The sequence below is a fragment of the Chelon labrosus genome, assembly GCF_963514085.1.
Source record: "Chelon labrosus genome assembly, chromosome: 4".
Lineage (NCBI taxonomy): Eukaryota > Metazoa > Chordata > Actinopteri > Mugiliformes > Mugilidae > Chelon > Chelon labrosus.
Window position 1 is genome coordinate 19232358 of NC_140340.1, and position 25348 is coordinate 19257705.

A 25348-nucleotide genomic window follows, 5' to 3' on the forward strand; every position below is an offset into this window, starting at 1 on the left:
CAAAGATCTCTCCCCTGTTAAACCTCTCCTGATTAAAGATTAAATGGCTGCATTGGTTGAAGCAACGAGATAGGAGGAAAGAGATAGATTAGACTGGAAAGGGAAGTGTTGGCAGGGGGTTCGGGGGATATTAACAAGGGCACAGTAAGAGTTTCTTTCTCTTCTTCTCCTCTTATCAGCGCTACACGTCTCACCGTCTGGCACGACATACTGCACTAATAACCAGGAGAGATCATCTCCTCTGAGCAGCCTAGAAGAAAGACATCACAGGGAGAGAATATTAAGTCTCTAAACTTCCAGTTTTTTTTGTGACTTTTGACTTAAACTGGGGGGTTACTTGGTTATCTACGCCGTAAAGATTTCCTGATACAGCCCCTTTCACAATAATATAAATCATGTCAACAGCGAAAGTTCTCCCAACTTGTTGAGCCAAAAATAACGCTGTTTTCCTTGGTTCTTGAAACATAGTTTGACAGCTTTCTGAGAAATAGTCACTCATTTCCATATAAACAATTATAACAGTACTGAAATGTGTAGAACAGTTAAGTGATGCAAATTCATACTCTCCGTTGCTGCAAATCATTGTCTGGAAGCTGTGAGGTCCACCTTGCTCTGTAGCATGAGTCAGCATCCACTGTAAATCTCAGTGCTACCAATATATCTTCCTCGCATTGTGATTATGATAAATTCCTGTACATTTAATTACTTGGCACTCAGAGTGATTTAGATTCAGAAAGTACACCCTGCTGTTCAAGAAGGAAAACAAAAAGACTGAATTAAATTAACAACTAATTTCACAGGCTGAGACCAAACAAGAAGGACCAACAAACAGGAAGTATCCTTGGTTTCAAGGGCAACATCAGGGGGTTAACCTCAGTGAATCCCTGCGAGGTGACTGTGTCCACATGAGCTCTGTGCAGCCACAGGGGCCTCTGCAGTGTTTGAGCAAAGTCAACAACCAAATCAAGCCGTTTATGTGGGTATTTGTTTTATTTTGGGATTTAGTTCCATAATGTTTAGAAATCCACTGGCTAATGTCAACTCAAAAAGTTGGACCAGCACAGCAAACTTTTCTGTCATCAGCCACCCCGGGAGGTTTCCGGGTGGTGTTTGAATTTGAAATTGAAACACATGCTTATAAAGCTGAGTCAATGTAAAGTTAAGCTCTCTCCTGTCGAGAGCTTTGTTTTCTTTGCAAGTTTTCTACCTGTGTGTTCCTGACTCGTGGGAGCATCCAGGTGAAGAATATTTTGTTTTACGTATTGCTCATGTCACTCACTGGATCAAGTTTCAAGACCCAGGAGATATTCATGAAAGAGTAACACCTACAAGGTGATTGAGACTAGATCTCAAACCTCCATCGTGTACAAAAAAAAGCTTTGTTATATGTACTTGCGCAACATATCCACGCAAAGCCTATACCAGAACATACTCATGTTATGAGTATTTATACTTGTGTACTGCCTCTGTAATTACACCTCCAAGGCGGGTATTAGGAAATGCATTTCGGACCAATCACAGATGTGGCTGTCGTTATGACCACAGACTGTATAAAAGATGGATGCCATGGCAGCTCCTCAAAAGTGAACCCAAAGCATGTGGAGCTCCCTCTGGTGGCTGCTGGCTGCAGTATAGGTCATAAGCCACACCTACTCCATGTCAGTAGATGGGATTTGGCTAAACTGAAACGCTTAATTACACATCAAATAATGTTTTTTCAATTTTAGGTAGTTAATATAATGTAGATGGATATTTAAGTTTCCATTTTTTTTGCAGAAGTTTTGTTTAAGTTCACATTCTATTGTCAAGTTGATTAATGAAAGGAAGTGGGGACATGCCATCCATACTTTATATAGTCCATGGTTATGACTCTATGACGTCCACCTGACGCAGGAGTCTTGCTCAAGATTATGGCTTATGAGCATGGAGTCCATGACCACCATGCTCACAATGGCAGTGTTTACATGATGAGGTTAAGTATTTAAATGGATAAAATGAATGACATTCATTTGACATGGGTCATGTTAGAATGCTGCACACATTTAATAATTAGCAAAAGACACTAGCTAAAGATTAAAGTTTATGTTTTTCACTGAAATTGATTTCACTGAAAAATACAAGCAATTGTAGAACGAGAAGTATGATGTAGTTGCCTCCAAAGTCATTGTGATTTATTGTTTGGGAACCATATGTTAATGTAAAAATTCTGTGAATGTCCATATACCGAGATGCTAAAACCTTCTCATGCTGCTAGGAGATGGTCAGGACATTAAGAGGATTCATCACAGGGTACCACAAATATCCGCAAATATCTAGAACAAATTTCAAATAATATTGGAGCGAATTGGTAGACCTGCAGACCGATATTGTCATCCCTAGAGCCATTCTACTAGCACAGACAAAATTGCAAAATCTCAGCTATTACAAAATAGAGACAGAAAATAGTGTAAGTCTTTGTTGAACACCTTTCCATGTGCTGTATATCCGTGAAGGTTCTCAGTTTTTTAGATCTTTTGTATATCCAAAAAACAGTATATCCAGTATATCCAGTATATCCAAGTAAACATGACTTTTTGGGTTTCTTGAAGATGTGTTCATTTATCCAAGTAGCACCTGTTATTTGAGGAAAAACAGGATCAAAACAAATTCTTCCAGTTGCAGGTAAGCACCTGGTCATCAGACCGTAGTCATGTGGGTTTCAGATGTTTCTAATAAAAACCTTAACTCCCCACCAGACATTTCAACTTGTTACATGGTTGAGTGGTGAAAGGTCTTCAAGAAACCAAACAAGTCCAGTTGTCTTGTTTAGTTACTCTGGTTACTAGAATAGGATGTACCATACTGCACATTTTTTCTATAATTTTAAATAATCTCCCAATTAGGACTGAAATTGTGCAGGATAAACCTTCTTGATGTTGGGCAGGAGAACAATCTTGGCCTGATTTAATTGTGGAAGTCTGTTTGACTGGGGGGATGGTGTTTCATTGCTGCAGGCGACAGCTCGGCTTTGTAAATGGACTACTTACAGAATTTTCTGGATGTTAAAACTTTTTTTTTTTTTTTTTTTACTTCCCCCTGGGCAGCCGCTAAGCAAATAAATTACCCAGTATAATGAGCTGTTCCACTCTCCTGTGGAATTCCCAAGCTTTTGGCTACAAGGTACAGTTCAGCACGGTTTCTCACATACTTACAACGCTTGTAAAGAACCAGGTTCATCTAAAGGATACGGCTTCCTTTTTTTTTTTTTTTTAAATCTTGCTTTGGAAGATGAAAGGCCTTGCACAATCTGCCAGGCTAATCCTTATCTCACCATTTGGAATATTCTTAGCAGTACATTATAATATGAAGCAGTGGTTTATGGGTGAGAAAGATGTCACCAATTCCCTCCTTCTGCCCGTTCCTCCTCTCCACCTCTAGGTTTCGTGTGTTGTTATTAGTGATATTTTCCCACATTTTATAGTCTAAAGCCTTGGGGGATTCTCTGTTTATTCTAAATTGATATGGAGAAGTAGGTGGTGATACTGTAAACAATGAGCTAATGAGAAGGCTGCTCTGTTTTGCCTTGTGTGGAAAAATAACATTGCTTCCCGTGAACATCACAAAGCAAGATTAAGCACAGCACTGAGATACCATCAGCCGGATTCTTATGTCCCCGTCGTGGTTGGAAATTACATAGTAATTACTTATTAATTTCTTTTTATTAAACTTAACCGTAGCCTTTTAATTACATGCAATTCAAGACCCCACAAGTTCTGGGCAATTCACAGTTATTAGCCCTACAATTTATTCTGCATGCTGTAAAAATGAGGCCGTGCATACTGTACTGGTCACAGAGAGTACCGTAAGCTGATGCAGCCACTTTACCTCAGGAATTGATTGATATCTCCATTATTGGTACACTGAAGTGCTCTACCCGCAAACCTTTTCATGGTTCATTTATACAAATCTTGAAGCAAGTATTGAATGTTTAGCATTGACTTGAATAAACAGGATATATCAGCTAATGTAGGTGAAGATTTGATTTCCTATTTACTCAGTGCATAGTTGCAACGAGACAGACAGAGTGGAGAATAACATGCAGACACTAAAACAGAGTCATGGTCAGCAGGACAAACAGAAGAAATTCATGTAACCACCCACCAGTGTTTACTACAAGGCCCGGATTGGCCTCGCCACGTATTGACGGCTGGCAAATGCTCACTTCGTGCTGGGACCAGTGTTATGGTTTATTGTGGTCACCTCAAGGCTGTGTGGTCTCCACAGAGTTGCTCTCGCTTTTTAGGTGGGTTGCGGGGTAGGGGTGGGGGTATCGGTGCATTTTCATGTGCAGGGTGTTTTCATTACGCCCCGCCAAGCGACTTTGTGTGCCACCGCCTCACCACGCACCAGGGCCACCGCTGCCTCCCCTCCCTGTATGGGCATCTCTTCTCTGTGAAGTAGCAGCAGGCTTAAAGAAGTGTCTGGAATACATTAGTCACAGTTATTAATGAGGTTGTTTTGATGCTGCTCTCCCCCTGTCTTAGCCTTTTTTTTTCACCGTGCAGAGTCATGACGGTGGTGAGGATTTTGGCTGAAATGAAAAGACAGGCCCTGTCAGCCCACAGGGAGACAGACTGAGTTGAAACAAAACAGTGAACTGGCGAGAAGGAAAGAAGAGAAGGAGTTTTGGAGGCAATGCTGTAGACACACACTATGTCTGTCTTAACCACACTACATAATGTACGCTTGGCAAGGCAGTGGATCACACTTTGCTTACAGCAAGATATGAATTGGCTCAGCTTAGTGTTGTCAGTGGCATGTGCTGCAGTAGCTTAAATGAAGGATTTTGCATGTCAGTGCTAAGGTACACAGTGGACATGTGTTAGTGCAGGTCCTGGTCTTTTGCTTCATCCAGGTCGATAATAATTTTATAACAGTTGCAAATTAGTGTAAATATAATCAGTTATCATCCTCCTTTCGGAAGCATCTGTGCATACTGCTCTGATATTGAGATTATATTAAAGTTTGAAGTGATTAATGATCTAGTGTATCCAGTCATAACGTGGAAAAACTGTGTAAGATATACGAGCTAAACTTATTCCACGCCATTTCTATACAAATAACCTCGCCGTTTCTTAGACTAATGAAGTGCCATAGAACATAGGAATTTCTTTACACAGTCTCATAGCACCTTGAAGGTTAATGTTATGACATTGACACTGAGCAGAATGTGACATTTCCCGCCACCATGAGGGACGTCTCAACACTCCGCAGAGAGTAATCCTCACTAGAGAAGACATTTTGAAACCATCTGCATGTAGAATGAGCCGGCTCGACAGCGGCGCAGCGCTGATACACTGACGCCATTCATTCCTTGTAGAGCCTCGATAACTCCTCCTTTCGACCTTCTTACTAAATATAGCAATTCACGTATTGATTTGGGGACACGGTGCATTCACAGCATGCCTCCACCATAATGACCTATTTCAACAGATTGCTTGTTAAGTCCTTTTTTTTTTTTTTTTTTTGTGGTGAGGCCTTTGTGTCTGCTGAAGGAAGAAAACGCAGCCACATCCTCTGAGTGGAGATGGCTTGATTTTGTTGCAGCGGTCGAGATGCTATCATGTATTAATGATGGCCTCTTAGTACCTTTTGCACATATTCATTGTCTATAGAGAAACCCTTTTATTTGAGATCACACCAATGTTGTTTGTCTGTGCTCTCAAGGCCGTCTGGAGATGTTCTATCTAAACATGGTGCAAAGTTACGAGATTACAAGAATCAATTGGGCCTGCAAGCAGGGTGATTAAGTATGGATCATTCACAGTATTGTACCTCTCTGCTATTAAAATGTGGCAATGGGGAAAGGGGCCAATGAAAGCTTGGCAGTAGATGGCTTAAATTCCATCTGTGTGTGCACCATGCCAGCAGGCAGGCTTCCCATTACTGAATGACTGACTATGATTGAAATCATGCCTGTGAAGCGTCTCGTTATCTGTCAGTGTAGTGTTGCAAGAGGGATGGGCATCAACAGGATCACTGTTGTGCTTTTGAAAGCAGTGGAGATTCAGGAATCCCGTCATTGTTTTATCAAAACACTCAAATGACATGCCTAAACACTCCACTATTTAACTTTTTCATGCTTCCAAATACAACAGCTGCCCCATCAAATGCACGCTGCAAGCTGTCTGGCCATGTCAGTTAATCCTAGGGTATGCAAAAGGAAACAACGTATTAGATACAGTATATTCTGTCTTTCAGGACAACAATCTTTCAACTCAAGCTCAACACTGTTTATAATTTCTGTTAGGCTCGTTTCCGAATTTCGAACTCAATGGAAGTTATTCATCCAGAAGACTTTCTATAGTGGCCTTGTCATTCAGCTGGAAGATTGTTATCAGCCACATCACAAAACCCCGGAGAACATAAGTCCTTCCTCCTTCTTTACCTATTCACGACCTTCCAGCCGCTGTCACAATCAGGCCTTTGTGGGCCCGTCTTGTCTGTCATCTCTCTGGTTCTGTTGATATGGGCCTCGTGCTGAGAGCGTGGTCTTCTCCTACGCTGCACTAAGTGCTAGCTAATTGAGCTTGTCGAGCCAGAACCTGTTAGTGTGCTGATAAAAAAGGTTTTTGACCTCTCAGGAGGCCCCTGGCAGTGCCCTGTGGAACACCTTCTTAACAGGTATTTTCTTTTCCTTTCCTATCTATCACAGCAGTGAAAGGGAGGATCCTTAAAACATCTCTACGCCTATGAACATAAACATGCCTAACTGTTGACACTTGGATGAAGAATTGGACATGTTAATGGAAATCATCACATTGGCAGTAAATATGAGGGAGGGGTCGGTAGATTATCAGGCCGGTTAGACTGGACATTTAAAGTATGATACACTTATCAAAGGCTGTTGATGTAGTCTACAGTAAGAGCCCATAAAACCGCTCAGGATTTTAAGTAGGCCTTCTTTAATCAATTGCTTATGTCTCTTGTTAAGAGAGTTGGCAGAAGTCCACAAATCGAAGGCCTTGGATGGATGCCCTTCCCGTTTCCTCATCAAACTTCCATGAAGCGAAGCAAAACTAACTGCCGCCTCACCCCTCCCCTCGTCTCATTGTGCCAGATGAGCTTAGCATAATTTTACCCCATTTTATTTAACTTATTAGGTGCAGGTGATCAGGGTTACACAAATTTACTTTAGCTCCGTCTGGCACCTTGTTGAAAACCACAATTATCTGGTATTTCCTCGGGACCAGGACTTGTTTAAAGACTTTTTGCACATGGCATTTCATCTGTGTGTGCAGACGACAGGGATTTTAGTCTGAGTCAGACTAACATGACCCCCACTAGCCTCCTTGGGATAATCTTTCTGCCTCCAGGAATCTAAAACTAATCTGTCGTCTTTTTGCAGACCCTCGTCCTTTTCAAGCTGCTTCAACTTCTCTTACACCTTCTCTAACATTTGGCAACTAACAATGGGCCTTATTTGTGTCTGTACACAAATATACATACTGTATGTGTGTATTGAATATTTCCTGTCTGCACTGAGCACAAATAGATAATGACTCACATGACTGTCAACTTATGAGTAAATTCAGGAGCTGTCCCCCAGAAGGTAGAGGCATCAACCATTATATTTTTACAATGACCTTTTCAGCACCTCAGCATTAATGTCAAAGATGATGTGTGCTGGCCTGTATGGATATGTCAGATATGCAGCACTGGAATGTGCCGGGCTATGCCAAGGGAAAGCTCTGCCTTCAGGGAAGATGGATAGTGTTTGAGTTATATATGTGTGTGTGACATGTATGAGTACAGCTCATACGACAAATCCTGCCTTAACTGAGGCTGATTGACATACAGAGTTCATCAGAGAGTCTCGTGCATGTGTTTAGTATTGATTTAAGATCCGTGCTTTCTCACAACCCATTAAAGTAAACAGGAGCTTCTGATATACTAGGATCAAAGCCGCTCCAGCTGTTGGCAAGAATGTGAAAACAAACGTGGTAATTAAGTAAGAAATCTTGTATTTCACCATAGCTTAACTTCATAACATCACATTTGTACTGGTATTAAATTTCGGTGTGGCTGAGAAGAAGGGTTAAATCCACAATCACAGAAAATGAAAACGTTGCTTTCTCCCAGTTGGTAAAGTCGAAATTGACAACATCTGCTAGAACATTATCATCAGAAACAGTTTTTTTGGAGATACTAATGATTAGACATAAGTGCAAACAACAAACTAGAAGAGATACTTGAATTTAGTGGATAAGTACATATTACAAATCAGAAAATGTGCCAAATTAATGATTGCAGTGTTTGTTTTCTTCTCCTGGAAGTGACTATAATACCCTCATGTAGGAAGTGCAAACATCTTTGGCTACCCTCCAGTTATTCATTCAGTAATGTCTTCTACTGTCAATCTTTATTAATTATTACTTAACTTTCCTGTCTCTAGGAAGGTATAAAACCGGCAGGAAATTTCTTCATATATGCTCACCTGCCTGCCTAGTAAAACTATTTGTTCACATGCAGCATTTGAAACGACGTAATCCAGCAGTATGAAATGATCTATTATTCATGCTATTATTCGGCTGTATGAACACTGGAGGGGACATGTTTGCAAGGAGCATCCATTGTGAGCAGATCTCATATGATACCATTACCGTCTAGTAATGTTCATTTTTGTCAGTTCATTGACCATCAAGTTGCAGATATGTTTCACTAAACACAAAAACACACGTATAGTTTTTCACATGCAGGACACAATATGTGACTATTTTGATCCCAACGAGGGGTAGGGTTGGACTGAAGGACCATATCGGGGAAAACTCGGCAGCAGTGGAGTTGCCAAGGTAACAGAGGGCTTGCCTATCTCTCCCCCAACCCCAGCATCGGCCCGATCCCTCTCGGTGTGAGCTGGGTACTTAATTTCACTGACCCCCTGGGTCTGGGCTGAACAGCCTCCATTGATTAGGACAAATGGAAGGGAGACCAGCCAGCCAAGCCCCTCCTTTATCAGGGTTAAGGACGTAGTCATAGATGGGGGAGAAGACGTACGGATGAATAGACCAGGGATTCCTTGTTTTAGATGAATCAATGACATATTTAAAGGCTAATTAGTTGATCTATTCACTCAGTATAAATTCGCCTGGGCCATCACCTCACTCTGTAGCCATGATTGGGCCATTTAATGTATTCCACCTCTAAGTAGCATCCATTAAAGGCTTCAAATGAATCTCATCCCAACAATACCAGCCTTTTCAGACGCAGGTGTAATGGTGCTGGGAAGAGGTTTCAGATGTCTCTGTGTGTGAGTGTGTGCGCAAATGTCTGGTTTACGTTCTGGTTGCATCTTTGAATGTTAATATTATAGGTGAAATCTTGTTTTGGTTGTTGACGTCTCCCATGGCATGTCATGGCTTGAATTTTCATGAGCTTGTTATTTATTTGTCAAGCACATGTTGAGTCACATGATCCAATCTGAGAATTTACCACTCGACTCTACCCTTGTTTTATTCTGAGCACGTTACAAGTCCTCAAAAATGGTCACATTTGTGGGACAGTTAATTAAATTTATATATATATATATATTTTTTTTTTTTTCTACATAAAATCTATCTAACCTCTTGACTACTGGAGAGAACACTGATTTACATGTTAGAACTGGAATTCTGTGTTTGTGCGTGCATGCGTCTAAGTATGCGGGTGTGCTTCTTGGATGCATGCATGCATGTAAAATAGGCGCATTACAGCTGTTGTTTTCTTTTCACTTGTAGATCAGATGGATAACAGAATTCACTCAGACTCCCTGCTGCCTCATTAAATGCTTGTGGTCAGAAGAATTGATCTTATCTTTAATAACACTCCAGGGAGAGATGGCTGGAGATATAAAATCCAGCCTCTGAACATGATACTTGCAGTCCAGCTCGGGGTACTGTTTATCTTTTGTGCTTTTTTTTTGAGATGTGTGTGTGTGTGTGTGTGTGAGAGAGCGTTCTTTGTGTTTTTATATGTGTGCATTGGAGGGTTACACTGGGACAGTGACAGGATTCAGCACCAGCTGCTCCTTGCAATGCCACCCCTCCCGCCCGTCTCTCCCTTCCTTCCTCCCCTCCTTCCTCCCCTCCTAGCCCCCTTCTGCAGTGACACCCCCCTTGTCCCCACTGACTGGACAACACGCAGCCCCTTTATGCCACCTGTCCATCAGCTAGACTGCACCTTGGGGAGCCTCTGTCACCAAGCTCGGAGCTGCCGCTTGCTGCCTTTGTTTGGTTTCTGGTAAAGCCCCCCTCCCTTACCTCCTCTCTTTCTCCCTCACTCTGTCTTCCTCTCTTTTGCTCTCTGTGCTGTCCTTTACAAACACAGACACACAAAAAGACACATACAGACTAGTGATTGCCTCTGTCAGCTATTTCCTACATCTGCCTCTGGGCACAAAGGACTTCACCGCCACCACCCATCTACGAGTTTGCCTCTCACCTGTATTGGTCAGGATGTCAGCTACTGCGGCTGTTGTGTTGGGCTGAAAATAAATGCTGGCTGTTGAAGAAGATAAGGGAGAATGGTGATATTTTACAAATTACGACAAGTGCAAAACAGCAAGGCAACTTTAATGGGTTGTTTATTTCACGGACTGGGTGGTGTAATGCTTCCTTATAGCTTCTTATCTGTGCCAAGACAAGTATGAGATTTCTACACCAACACGCTGTATGGCTTCAGCAGGTCACTGAGGTTATTAACCATCCATTCGTCCCACTACTCTCCTTCCTCCACCTTTTTTTTCACCCTCTATTTTCCACCTCCACTCACCGCGCTTCCTCCTCCGAGTGCCACTGTCATCAGCAGTCTGGGGCTGTGATCGGGGCTGTAAGGTCCTGGTGCAGCCGGCGGAACAGAGCGGGGAAGCTGCCGTACATTGCAATGGCTCCTGTTGCCCTAGCAACTGGGTGTCCTTGAGAAAAGGGCGCATTTGGGGGTTTTGGAGGCCGAGGCACTGACAGCCCAAGTCAAAACTCATAAAGAGTTCAGACACATCGATCTGTGTGTCTAGGAGAGCACACAGTGTAAACACAGTCCTCTGCCTTAAAAATAAATGCATGAGCCATAATACAGAGTATGAGTGGTGTGGGCTGAATGAAAGTGACTGTCTGCAGGAGGGAAAAGAGGATGGCAGCAACTCATATTTGCACCCACTGTACAGTCATGTCATAGGTAGAGGTGGTGTTTCCAGAGATGCTGTGCTTTACAGTGCATCCTGTGGTGCGGCAGGTGATTTGTTCCCATGCAGGCAAGGGCGAGGGTTGGCGGAGGCTGCCCACATTCTTTTGTGAGCCTCAACAATGACAGCTTAACACTCTGACATCTGATCGCTCCTGTGTCTTCTCATTTCCTACCTGTCTCAAATTTAAAACAGCGTACACCCATTCATCAGTGTCTGAAAAGAAAGGTGCAGTTTTCCCCCCCCTCCCACCCTACAGGAACACTGCAACGCTGGAAACACAATAGCTGGCACTTGGTGTCACATGGCAGTGAAAGTTCAGCGCCTCTGCTTTCAGCATCAGTGCAACGTTAAGTAAGGCCAGCCTACCTTTGTGTGTCAGTGCAGAACTTAATGCATCTGTATGAAGACAGGTTGAAGGGCTGGGGCGTGGGTGGTTAAACCAAAGCTGTTGTGCTGTAAACACATTTTTTAAAACACATCTGTAACGTGATCCACTTTAACAAAGCCATCCCAAATTAGGGCCTCGCAGCAATTGGTTCTTGATTGCTGCGCAAAATTATTGAGCCGAATTAATTTGAATTAAGCTGTTTTGTAACGACCCAACAGCATGCATGCATCAGCTAATCCCACCCGTATGCAATAAACCACAGAAATTTCCCTGAATTAATTACCTCTCCAGAGCACAGAGGCCCAATTAGTGACCAGATTATGGAGTATGCCATAATTTAAAATTATATACCATTATCTGCATAAACTGACATTCTTCCAGCCCCGGTAATGATCTGTCATCACAAATAATGGAATACAATGTAGCTAGTTCCAGTGTGATGTGGATCCTGATGGCTGACAAGCCATCTTAAATGGAGATTAATGCCGACAAAGGGGCCAGCCTCCTGCCACACCCCAGCCATCTGCAACCCAGTGTACCGAAGGAGTCCACCAGCAACCTGATTGGACCCCTACATCCTCTGGAGAGCAAGCTGTCAAGTGATCTGCCTGCATGAAATGACCCTTTCCGCTTTACTCCCCACAACCGCCCACCCTCTAGCCTTGCTCATATTCCTACCCTGTGAGTATACGTGTTGGCTCGGATGCCTGTAATTTCACCATTCCACGTTTGTGGCTGTGTTTTTTTTCTTCCCCCGGCCCTGAAAAAGTGGGGAAAAAAAGAAGGAAAAAAGAGAGAGAGAGCAGTGAAAATTCCAGACGTTATTACTGTGCTGCATGCATGGCTCCACTGATACTCCCCTTTCATCTCTGTTTCCTCCTTTATTGACAGATGGTAGTTATCAGACAGTATGGAAATACTGTGGTTAAGATAGTTTTCACTGATTTTTTTTTTTCTACTTCTTTGGTATTTATGACCTGATGATCATCATGAGAGCATTGTGGTCTTGAACAGAGGGCCGCTCCGCCAGGCTTGTTTGAATCAAGAAACTAACTTTTGCCACATGGAAATCATGAAAGGCTGAGTGTTGGTGAAGTGAGGTGTGTTGTGAGTATGTGTACTTCAGTGTGAAATGCACCAAAGTGCTGCTATGTATTACTGGACTGACTGACTATTTGCCACTATTTTCTAATATGAGGAATTTCTGCTTATCAGTGTATCTTTTGCGTTTGAGACTGAAAAATAATTAAGTTTTTGGTTAATTAATAATAGAAAGTTCTAGTCCTGTTAGCCTAGTATTGACCAACAGATAGAAAATTATCTGGGGCCTCGCCTTTTTTTCCTTTCCTTTTCAGCTTGGTAGTTTACAAAAGCTGCCTGAATTGTGGTTTGTGAGCTCGTTGTGGGTGGCACTGTTTGTTGCCGTCTTGGCAGTACGTGACTTGACGCTACTCCTCGGTTAATCAGAAATTTCGAAAGAGGTGGAACATGAGTGGAGTCGAGGCAGGCAGGTGAGTTTCTTGTGAGGGGCACCAACTGGCCATTCAAAGCTGTCAGGCCCTAATTTATGCGTCATTGTAAACCTTAATATATTTCAAATAGGTGAATTATATAAAAAATGTATACAGTTGTCACGAATACTAATTCCAAATCAAAATTGGTTTTGTACCAGACTGTCTCTTTTATCATGTCTATGGAGGTTAACCGAACTGCATTTTTTTTTGGAACTTGATGTTGGCTTTTAGGCCCCTGAGGTTGCTGCAGGGCTCCATGGTTATGGGCCTTGTACGTGTGCTGTATGTGTGAAATATTCTACAGAAAAATGGATTACAATTAGGACTGTCAAAGTTAACACGGTAAAGCAAATTACCAATAATAAACGCACACAAACATTCTGTTAGTATGGTCTCTACCTGCAACCTAGTTTGGGAAATCAGCATAAAAAGCAGCAGTTACGCTGTGAAAAGCAAACAGAATCTGAAGTGCGGCCATAGTAAATAATTTTACTTTGTGGTTTATTGCAGTAATACTATTACGAGTTGAGAAACTTGTCTTTTGAACGACAAGTTTATCTTCAAAGCTCGGCCAAGTACAAAGTTATCTGCATTTACTGTTCATGTGAACTGAGTCATGAACTGACAGAGAACGTTCTGAGCAGCAGAGATGTTGATAAGAGAAACACAAACTTGGAAAAAAAAAAATATCGTGTCCTTGTAATGAAGTGTGATTAATTTGCTCTAAGGCATGTTAACTTAGCGATCATGCGATTAAATATGTTAATCAATTTAAAGCCCTGATTACAACACATTTTTTGGTATGTTTCTACTTGGTGTGTGGTTTATTGCTCACGGTTTAAATTTTCTGTGATGAACAAGAGCGATAAATCTGAAAGATCGACGTAAAACTGAAAAAGTGGAAAACTGTTGCATGAACAGATTTCACAGCATATCTGTGCCACGTGGCTCCCTGATGTTTTTTTATGGCCAACGGTAATGAGATAATGAGAAATAAGGTCAGTTAGTGGGAAATTAATTTACACCAGTTGTTACATGACTAATGTTTCCCCTACAGAGTATTTTTAGCTGCCGCTGACATTCTGAACAGTGCTGCACACTTCTTTTTGTCCTTGTAAATACCAAACCCTGTGATGGTGAGCCTCGTATATGCGCCACATATATGAGGTTAAGCCCTTGCAGTATGAGCTGAAATTGTCCTCTGGGCAGTGGCCAAGACGAGGTTTATTAGTGGCTTTCCGCTTTACGGCCCCTGCTTATTTATGTGTTGATGTATATGTATCGGAGGAAGATGGAATTAAATGAGGTCTTGGTGTTCGTGCACACGGTGTGTGTGTGGCGCGGTGTCTTGTGTGGTTTGTGTTTCGTGGATGTGTGTACAGGACTTGTTTGTCTCCCGAGGTGCCTGCACCCTGAGAGCTCATTTCCCAGGTGTCCCACATTTCCAGCTAATCTGCTGCTCACTTTGGCTCCTAATCTGTCTCAAAGGAGCCTGCTGCAGCGAGGGGGATTGGGGTTCTGAGCTCTGTGACAACTGCAGAGGAGATGCAGCTTAGAGCAAAATGCTGAGGGACACAGTGGGAAAAGTCACATTCCACTCATTCTATCTGTCCTCCTATACCACCTGACACATCAGTGTCTTACCACAGATAACCACACAGTGACACACAATTTCCAGGAATCCATGCATAGACGATATCTGGATCATGTATAAATGGTGTTTACGCCTCGTAAACAGATCGCATATTTGTGCAAAGGCTGTCACGTGAGGGAATTAATAAACACTGATGCAAGTTGTGATGTGAAATTCATTCAAGCTATAAGTATAGAATCAAAGCATCCTTTTTCCAGTAGTTTGGTAGCTCGATGTATGTCACCAGACTCATATTCTGATAAGAATTGTTTCTTCTCAAAAGTGCAGCCAACGCAAGTAGAGCTCCCCCTGGTGACTGGCTGCAGTATAGGTCACATGCTCCACCCCCTCCATGTTAGTGGATGGGACTTAGGCTAAATCAGCAAAACAGCAAAGTGCACATCGAAGAATTTTGGTTGGTTTCTGTCATTTTAGGTAGTTAATATAATACTGGTGCATACTCAACAAGAAGTTTTGTTTCAGTTAGCTATTTGACGATATAGAAACAGGATGTGGCATTGTGATGACTACAAGTTGCCATGAAAACAATTCCATGAAGCGGTCCCGTAGGGCTGACGGATGTTGGAAGAAATAATCAAATAAACAAGTACAGTGTATACTCCAACATTTTCTTGTAACTGGTGGAGGTAGAGCAGAGCGCAGCATTAATTAAACGAAAACACAAGTGAGTCTGGCGGAAGTGTGGGCGGGTCATCGTTGTTGCAGCTCCCCGTGTCTCCACTCTTGGACCGTACTGCGCAGACTCTGGGTTCGAAGCCGCAAGATGGCGCCGCCCGTATCCCCGGGAAAATAGCGTCCGTTTGGCTGTGATTTTAGTCTATGATTGTAACTGATACAGATACTTGTTGCTGTTGCTCTTCTGTCCATCACGTAAATCTCATCGAAACGATATGATTGGCCCTGTAGATATTTGCCATAGCATAATCAGTTCCCAACGGAGCGACCCCAGACCAACTGTCCAACTGCAACAGCTTTGTGGATGGCCGAAGTTGTCATGTTGGAGATGGTGCCCTGGTTGCTCAAAGTTGGAGGCCCTAACCAAATATGAAGCTATGCTCATTGCCCATTGCTTTTTGCTTCATAGAAGACGGTCGGTCATAATAGACATCGAAGGGTCTGGTTGCCTAGGTAAACCACTTGTGTATTTCCCAAGAATAGTGCTACTGTATGGACAGAGTGGGCTCTTCTTGCAGCCTCTGTTCCCAATTTGAAAAATAAATACCATCAACAATGTGCTGCTCCATCCAGGTTCATCAAACATTCCAACGTATATTGGCATGGTGAATTAGGTGGTAGTCTTTAAACGGTGTTTTCTTGCAGTAATTGTCCGAGGAACTCTGTGTTTGCCAATCGAATAATACTGTCGACCAGCATGTGACATCCTCTTTTGTCCTTGGCCTCAACTGGGCCACCTCAGAGTTGAGAACAGATGAGATCTTTCACTTGTAATTGCTACAACTTTCATTACAATTTCTTGTCACCACATCTCTATTAGTTTCTGTGTACGCCCTTTTAGTCATGAATGCTGAACATAGGGCAGAAGATTATTAGAAAATAGCCCGCTAAAATGATGCTGCACTATCCTTTAGTTTGAGAGTAGCCTGATTCCCACCTTGTAGTTCATCAGTGCTTGCACCCTCACACCACTGACACCGCCCTGGCTTACAGTGTGAGGAGCCATGCAGAGGCCCAGACCTGTTAATTGCACCAGACATGGAAACCTAGAGGGAGAAATGAATATATCATTTGTGCGCCAGTGTGTGTGTGGGGTGAAGCGAATGCCAGTTGTCTAATAGCTTTCACACAAGCCTGATTGAATTAGACGGCCAGGAGGACTGCGTTCCTAATTGAATTGCGGAGACCTTGTGTTGCAAACAGTGCGGGCTAGTGTTCCCCATGGAAGAGCTGAGGCAGAGGGGGGCAAGCTGGGTTGTCCTAACTCCCAGGAACAGACATGCAACTTGTGGCTGTGCTCCTCTGGTTTCGTTTGTGGCCACGACTGTTGTTTCACAAGGTTATGCTCCACTTAGATGTGACCAGTTCAAAGGTTAACAATCTTTTTTGTGTGGTTGCAGGATGGTAGAGGTAATGAGAAAGCTACTGGAAAACCTCACAGGTTTACTAAATCAAATTTTCTCCTCTGTAAAAACGGTGGTCTCTCTTGTAAAAGGAGCAAACTTCTTTGTGATGGCCTCTAATCTTAACCCCAAAATGATTCATGTGCTCCTCACAGGCAGTAGCAAAGCACAGAGAGGCCCAAACTTGTACACAGCTCGCTGCAAAGGCCTCTTTGGTCACAAAGGAATACAGGGAAATACCCAGCATCCGCGCACTCGCACAATCCCTCTGACGCTGGCCATTTTCACCGCTTTCAGCACTTTTTCCTGCTGTGCTCACAAAACCTAGCACCTCTGATTTTTTTTTTTTTTTTAATACCCCTCCAGCCTTTTCTCTTTCGCACCTTGAACACAACACACACACACTCCTCGTCTGTCTTTGTCTTCCTTGTCTCTTCTTTAATGGTGTGTTCATCAAATAAAGCAGTTTTGGGGAGGGCGGATCGGATCCTGGAAGTGGGGGGCGGGGTTAGGGACGTAGAGTGGGCTGTTGTTGCTGTGATGCCCCAGACTCCTGGACAAAGAGTCTCCCTTTGGGTTCTGTGGATGAAAAATGGTGGGTGAAGGAGACTGGAAATGTGTGTGTGGGGGCTCTTTTTTATTTTTTTATTTTTTTACAATAGCTGTGACCTTAGACCGGATTACCTGGTATCAAACAGCTGATTGTCTGGTTTTGAACACATTGCCCAGGTGGGCGTGATGGAAATGTTAAACACCCAGTTTTTGTTTGGTCTCTACCTCTCTTTCTGTGTGATTTAGACAAAGGAGACAGCATGGGCGCGCTCGGCAGTGCCACTGAAAACAACGCGCGCTGCTTTTCTCTGTCATTCTGTGTGCTTTTCCATCTTTCTTCTCTCCCTTTTTTTGTGAGTTTCTCCTCTCCCTCACAGACATAAACACTCAAACTACTTTGCAAGATTCAGATGGCTTTAGCTGCAGGTCTCTTCTTCAGTGTGCTATAAATCTTTTCGGCTGTAATATTCAGGAAACCTTTGAAACAACCAGCAAATTACCTGCTGTAAAAATCTGACTAGCACCCTCGCACAGAGACTTACCTTACCTCACAGTACTATTTTTATTCCGTGAGTCTAGCAAGAACCCCATAATTAAAGCTTTTATGTCACTATATATTATTAGAAGCCATAAACATAGGCAGACACAAGCAGCTGGGAGATGGGGATGTGTGTTTGTGTGTGTGTGCAGGGGAGGTATTAAGACTATGTTTTAAGACTCCGTGTTAGATTAAAGAAATGTAATACTTGGTGTTTAAATGATCAGACAACATTAGAAACATAACTATCTACCACACTGGCAGGAGTTTTCACTTATTTTTCAAATATAAGAAATAAGAGTGAATATGCCTGCTGTGCGCCTGGAACCAATTTGAGGTGATCTGGACCTTTTTGACACAGCTACCACTAAATTGAGTCTGAAGTGTTTATAAATTCCCTTAAAACTTTTCTATGTGGCTTTTGTTCTTGACTTATTGCCACGTTTTATTGTTTGTCCCAGTTCCAAAAAATCCACGTTCGTTTGCAGTCCCCAGATATCTAACAGGAACACGTGGCATGTTTGCTTGACACTATTGATGATATTAATAGCGGCTGTTTTGTTGTTTTTTTTTTTTCTTTTTTAAATCACAGGAAGCAGGAACAAGAGAATATTGTCCATGAATATTCTGGCTGTAATTAGCTCATCCTGCCAGAAGTATATCTGGAGTTAAGGAAACATAAAAAAAACAGCCTTTAGTTCTCACATCTTGAGCGAGACTGCCAGCATGATGATCAAACAGCTCAACGGCAGCAATCTGGGTAGTCAGGGAGGTAGGGAATTACAGCTCTGATCTGATTTTTAATCACTGCTCTCCGTGTCTCCACTTCTCTGCATCTGACACCAGACAACTTTGCAGCCCCTAAAATCTGTCATCTGAGCATAAAGTGGAAATTCCCCAAATATTTCCCCAAAGTAATGGCCGTGGCAAAGACCAGAGGAATGTCAAGACATATAATACCGTGCCCTCTTGAACTGGATGGGTTGGTTTTCACCAATACTTTTTTAATTTTGTTTTAATTTTATCAGGTAAATGATTGAGTTTTATCCTGATGCTCTAAAACCGTGCTTATCTGATACTCTGTGTTAAGTGTATAAGTACAACACCAAATATGTGATTGAGCCTTTGTGGACTTTCATATTTTTGGTTTTCTTTTTGAACTTTTAACACTTGTCATTGATTATCAGTGTTGGTAACTTTCCTGTTTGGCATGTTTTAAAATCTGGATGCTGCAAACCCAACTTCTCTCACACTCCATGTGACACTTAATATAAACTACGAAGCCAAATATTTTATAAATTGTTTAGTACCACAGTTTTAGTTTTAAAATTTAAGTGCTGTTGTTGTCAGCGGCATTTATGGACATTTTAAATATATATATTTTAGTTTACTTTTTCCAAATTTTAACAGGTACTATAGCATCTAAAATATATATATAAAATAATAAAAAAATAATAGTAATTTCAGATTTGACCATTTAAAACAAACAATAAGACTTGGGCAAAACTGGCAAGATATAGGCTAAATCTATTCCTTTTCAGGCCTGCAATGAAATTATGTCTGAGCTTTGGTGCTTGGTGGGAAAATTTGCATTACCCACCAGTGTGCCATGCAACAGCTGCCGCAGAATATTTAAATACAGCCACCGTGGTAGCATGGCATCATGTGGCTTATAAGTGTTAATCAATTATATTCGTTCACTTTCCTCCCCATGCATATTTTAAAAGTCATTGTTCTGATTGTTATGCATACTGTTGTAGCACGTACATTCACTGTGGGCACAGTAATGCACTGAATTCCTCGGCTGAAAAAGGAAAAGAAAAACTCCCAAACGCAGCCATTCCCCACCTCTCCCCTCTCGTTTCTTTGTTTCCATCTTTTACTACCCACCACCACCTCCTCCTCCTCTTTGTGCCGCTTCCTTTGGTGTTGCTCCTCGGAGCGCCGTACTCTCTTAGACCTCACTGTGTCCGCCGAGGTACGATCCCAATTCCCCACGTAGCTGTTGCCTGGGCCTCATTCAGAGCCCCTGTTGACTGGCAGTGTGAATGTCCAGGCCTCATGTTTCGCCCTGTACCCGAAACCTTTTCCCCCATCAATCATGGAGGAAGAAAAACATGTCAAAGCTAATACTTGGCGAGGGAAATCTCTGCTTCAGTTTTATTTCAGAATAATTCCAACTGCCATTGACATTTGTGATAATCCAAACAAACTGTAACAAAGACAGCACGCTGCTTTGTCGGTTCATGTTTTTCATAAATAGAAGTAAACGGATTCCAGCTTTAATGTCATGTTTGAAGTCAAGATACTCGACAGAATATGCGTTTAATGAAAACTCTGCTTGTAAAGCTCTTTTTACGTTTGCAGATTTCGAGGAAAAGGCATTTAAAGTCTCTCCGCGACAATCAGTGTCTTCCTTTCTTTGTTTTACAGTCGCAGTCATAGTCATTAAAAGTTTATTTATTAGCACAGTACATTTTACAATATGTCACAGCCCATCTTAAACACATACAGTATGTCTGTCGCTGCCTGGTTTATAAAGTGTCTGCATCTGTTACAACTGTACGAGCAGGATTTAGAAGGTGATTGCTCTGAGTAATGTAGTATGGGTTTCAAATAGGAAAAAGAGCATTAATCTATGGCCCGTGGGGTTAGAGAGTACAGAGATGTGTCTGTCTAATATAAACATCGGGATTGGACTCGGACTAATTCTGCCTTGTGATTTGACCTCTTTTAAATGTGAGTTGCAGCTGTGGATGTTTTTTTTTTTTTTTTTTTTTTTTTTTTAATATTCCAGATGCTACAGTTGAGTTGTAATTGCCTGTGCAGGAATGAAATAATAGCTGTATTTTTATTACTTTACATTGCAGAAAAAGCAAGTCATGAAATGGTACGGTTAGAAACTAGTAGAAAAGGGGGTTTGTTTTAGCTATTACAAGAAATACGTGCACATCAGAATTCACCTTGATAGTGGATTTAAAACTACTATCCCTAATTACTATTAGGCTATATGTTTAAAAAATATTTAAGAATATACAGATTAAATAAAATAAATAATTCATCTTCTGTATGTTGCTGCATTTCATCACGCTGAAAGCATCATGTTGCTTTTCACTCTGTTAGTAAAGAAAAACAACAGCAGTGAAAGACCTGGGGGGGGTTAACTTCAGATATGAAGCATGTCCCATGTGTGAATTTTTCATGTTACTGTACTTCGAGCACCTCTTTATTTTATCCTCTATAGGAGGGGGGAGGGGGGGACGCGGGGGTGCTGGATTACCTGAAGCAAAACCTTAGTTTTTTTGGCCCAAGATTCAATAAAAGCTCCTTGACATGGTGCAGGTGCAAATACTGGAAAAGGTTTGTATTTTTCTTTTTTAGGCAGAATGTGACTGGAAACGAAGAGATATGGGGATTTAATAGGCAGCTAACTGAGTTTGTTTATCACAGCGGTGACTGACGCTCATGGCAACACACAAACAGATTCACAGCGTGCGTGGCCTGTGATTCACCCACACACACAGTCAGATGCACAAATACAGCATGTTCATCTTCATATCTGCAATGAATGTAACTTTCCAGAAAGAGGCCCTTAAAAGGGCTCTTAACAGAAAGCAGGGCACTTCAGAGGTTTCTCAGGAAACTACGGCACAGTGAATAATTCAAAGCAAACTCACGACATGTTGCCATATCTGCAGAGAGTTGCCACACATGCATGACTGCAGTACGCTGTATGTTAAATATGTTGGGCTGCGCTGATACATATTTATGTTGGAGTCACAGTTTGTGTGTTCTTTGGCTTCTGCTGTATAACTAAACGGCTCAAAGTGAACCACTTGAAATGATGAAGTGGTAATGAATGTATATGTACAGAGAAATACATTTAAATGGTAAATGGTCTTGTATTTATGTATCGTTTTTCTACCTATGGGCACTCGAAGTGCTTTAGAGTCATAATGACAAATGCACCCACTCATTCACAGAAACGCACACACATTCAGATTAGGGGTTGCACCGACTAGTCGACTTTACTGCTGTGCCATGGCGCTTTAAGCAGTAAGTCGACGAGATCACGTGATCAGTAACAACACGGATGCCTCCGAGAAGACAGGGGAGGAACCCATGGGTCATTGCAGCTCCTTTAGCTGGTAAAGAGGGAAAAGGCTCCGGACATATAGGCCTACCGCATTTTTTTTAAAAATCCCGGCTATCCTTAACTTTCTTGCTGAGCCTGAGCCACATATTAGAAGTGTCAGACTGACGGTGTTGCCGTGGTCTAGGGCTTAAACTTGCAGAAAAGCCATAGCTTATTTTGTGTGAGACGCTACAATATGTATTAAGGTCAAGAACATAGTTGCAAAGCCTCACTGTCTACTGTGTTTTTATGCGTGACGTCATCGACTTGTCGACGTTGACTCGACTTTGGCCACGTATTAGTCGACTTTAAAAAAGTAAATAAAATCGACTCGTTGTGTAACCCCTAATTCAGACACCGGAGCACTGGTAGCAATTGGGGGTTTCGGTGTTTTGCTCATGCACATGTGGTCCATGAAACAGGGGCAGAGCTAACTAACGCTGTGGTTTGTAGACAACCCGCTCTACCTACTAAGCCACAGCCCACAGCTGCGTGTCTGTGCAGGGTCTGACTGTAACTGTAACCGTTTTAGTTTTTTCACAATTTCATTTTCGCAACATTTTGATTGTTAATAGTGAAGTGAGGCAGGAGGTACTAGTGTGAGAGAGAGGGGATGATACAGAGTAATAGGTGCAAGTTTGTGTTTGTTGTCACCTTCTCTCTCTGCAGCGAGGATTATAGTTTTAGTTTACTGGGCTCCTGCTCAGTCAGATGAGCTGTTGGGGGACCCTTAATTTCACCAGCTTTTGATACGTACCCAGTACCTGATTAATACATTAGTCCAAACTCACTCTACTTTTTGAAAATAAAGCTTTTTTTTTTTAAATCCTAATTTGTTTTCCTTCTTACTCTCTTCTGTCTTTTAGCCTGTCCCTCTGGCTTTTTCAAACCGACCCAAGGAGATGAGGCCTGCATGCAGTGTCCCATCAACAGCCGCACCACCAGCGAAGGCGCCATCAACTGCGTTTGCCGCAACGGATACTATCGCACCGACTCAGATCCGCTCCAGATGCCGTGCACAAGTGAGTACGGTGCTCAGGTTGTTATGTGTGAACGTTCAAATCACTTCCACATAGTACACAGACGTGAATAGATACTCTTTGGTTTCTCACACGAACTCTTCGACACACACACACACACACTTGCCACAGCCTTGAGCAGAAGATTCCTGGGATCAAAGGACGTTGGTAGTGTGTGTAACTCCAAACAGAGAAACCCTGTCAGAGCCGTCCCTCACATGAACGCGACGCTGACATGCTCATAGTGTGGCTGTCCACAGATCTGACCCGACACACAAGGCTCGGCTGCCCCTCCTCAACATCACTCAGTCCGTACTCCAAACCAGACCAGAGGTTACTGGGCCAGGGCGCGTAGCTTTGTGAAGGGGCAGACTTGGAGAATGAGCCGAGGCGAGACTTTCTCTTGTCATGCCAATGAAGCTGTTCGAATTTGAATTTGAATTTGAGACTGACACCGAGGTTGAGAGAGAGAGAGAGAGGAAGGATAGACCAAAGCAAAAGTGAGCAAGGGAGGGGTAAGTCATGAGGGAAAGGCTCGTAGAAAGAAATGAACAAGAAGGAATTTGAGGGAGAGGGAGGTTGGGTGTGTGCATGTGAGAAAGACAGAGAATCGGCGCACAGAGTGTGGTCTAACTAAAACAAAATGGGGGTGAGCGAGAAAAAAAAGGCTCTTTCAACGTTTCGGTAGTGTTTTTTCCTCGCTCTCCTCTCTGCCTGTTGAAAGGGAGAGAGGAGGGAAAAGATTTGATGGTCTCCAACAAAGGAGATTTGCATAAGCCTGGCTCTGGGAGTTGAGCAGCTGTTGTGAATGAGAAAGCAGCAGCGTCACGTCACCCGTATTAAGCGCAGCAGGGCCCGGCCTGATTAAAGCAAGGGAATGGGCCCATCAGAGCCTCCCGCCAGCTAATGGGGGGGATATTAGTCCTCCTCCCCAGGAAGGAGATGCCAAGGAGGAGTTATGTTTCTGTGTATGAAAGACACCAAGAAGGGCACTCCAGTGGGCTCCCTTCCAAAGCCGGAGATCTGTTAATTGCTGCCAATTAAAAGGAGGTTAAATAAGAAGTGATCGATTCAGATTTAGGATGTTGTGGGCGGAGTGGAATTGTTTATCTCATTAGTCCTGGAGGATACGTCGACCATAATTAGGTGCACATGTCTGTAAAAGATAAACAGTTCTCATTGTTTGTTTGTTTGGCCCGTCACTCAACGTGTAGCGGCATGTGGGAAGTTTCCACCCTGTAATGCCTGGTTGCTAAGAATGTCTCAATGGGTGAAACAGTAGGTTCCTCTCCGCTGCAGTAACTCTATACGATGCTCCATGAGAACTTTGTCAAGAATAGATGTCAAGGAAACACGTGACAGAGTGGACACCAGCAGTGGAAATGAAAGAGTGTAAATGGGCATCCCAAGGGAAGAGGCGCTGCCAGCTTGGAATTCAGTCAGATCAGACCTCAAAGAGGCTATAGTATCTTTGTTGGATGTTCTCGCCTCATGTGCAGGGGTTATTTTGGTTTGTAATCGTGCCCTCCACGCCATCAAGGACGCAACACAGCTTTCATTGCAAAATGGACTTTTGAATTATGTGAGTGACAACCACATAACAAGGAATTTATATAATCCCGTGTTTAATCACAGTGTTTAACAAGTCAAATTCATCACTGTTCTTCTTGAATGACCCCTTGAAGTGTTTTTAATCCATCAACCATGTACTGTCCACAACTTTTACAAACAGCTGCTGGATTTTTTTTTTTGCATATGAACAAGAAGAGTTATTGTACCAGATTTAGCTATAAGCTTTAGTCCCTGGATGAAGCATGACACCACCACCGATTCCCAAGTTGCATTTTTCTTTTTGTGTCATCACTCGATTGTCTAAACTACAGAATCCCTCATGTGTTTTCCAGCTGTCCCTTCGGCTCCGCAGACTGTGATCTCCATCGTGAATGAAACCTCTGTGATGCTGGAGTGGATGCCTCCTCGAGACTCAGGGGGCCGCGAGGACGTGGTCTTCAACATCATCTGCAAGAGCTGTGGTGGAGGCCGTGGAGGGTGCACTCGCTGCGGGGACAACGTTCAGTTTTTACCCCGTCAGCTGGGCCTGACAGAAACCCGGGTCTACATTAGTGACCTGCTGGCCCACACGCAGTACACGTTCGAGGTGCAGGCTGTCAACGGGGTGTCAGATCAGAGCCCCTACTCCCCTCAGTACGCCTCAGTCAATATTACCACTAACCAGGCTGGTAAGTGGGCCCATCTGTCTTATTCTGCAC

At 42.8% G+C, this 25348-nt stretch overlaps 1 protein-coding gene across 2 annotated transcripts in view; it reads left to right on the forward strand.

Annotated features, from left to right (window-relative positions):
- Positions 1-25348, forward strand: part of ephb2b (eph receptor B2b) — a 118893-nt gene that overhangs the window by 62406 nt on the left and 31139 nt on the right. For both annotated transcript variants that reach the window (XM_084543760.1, XM_084543761.1), the window contains exons 4-5: positions 22926-23081; positions 24983-25318. In XM_084543760.1, the coding sequence (XP_084399886.1) occupies positions 22926-23081; positions 24983-25318 (492 nt within the window). The remainder of the gene's footprint in view (positions 1-22925; positions 23082-24982; positions 25319-25348) is intronic.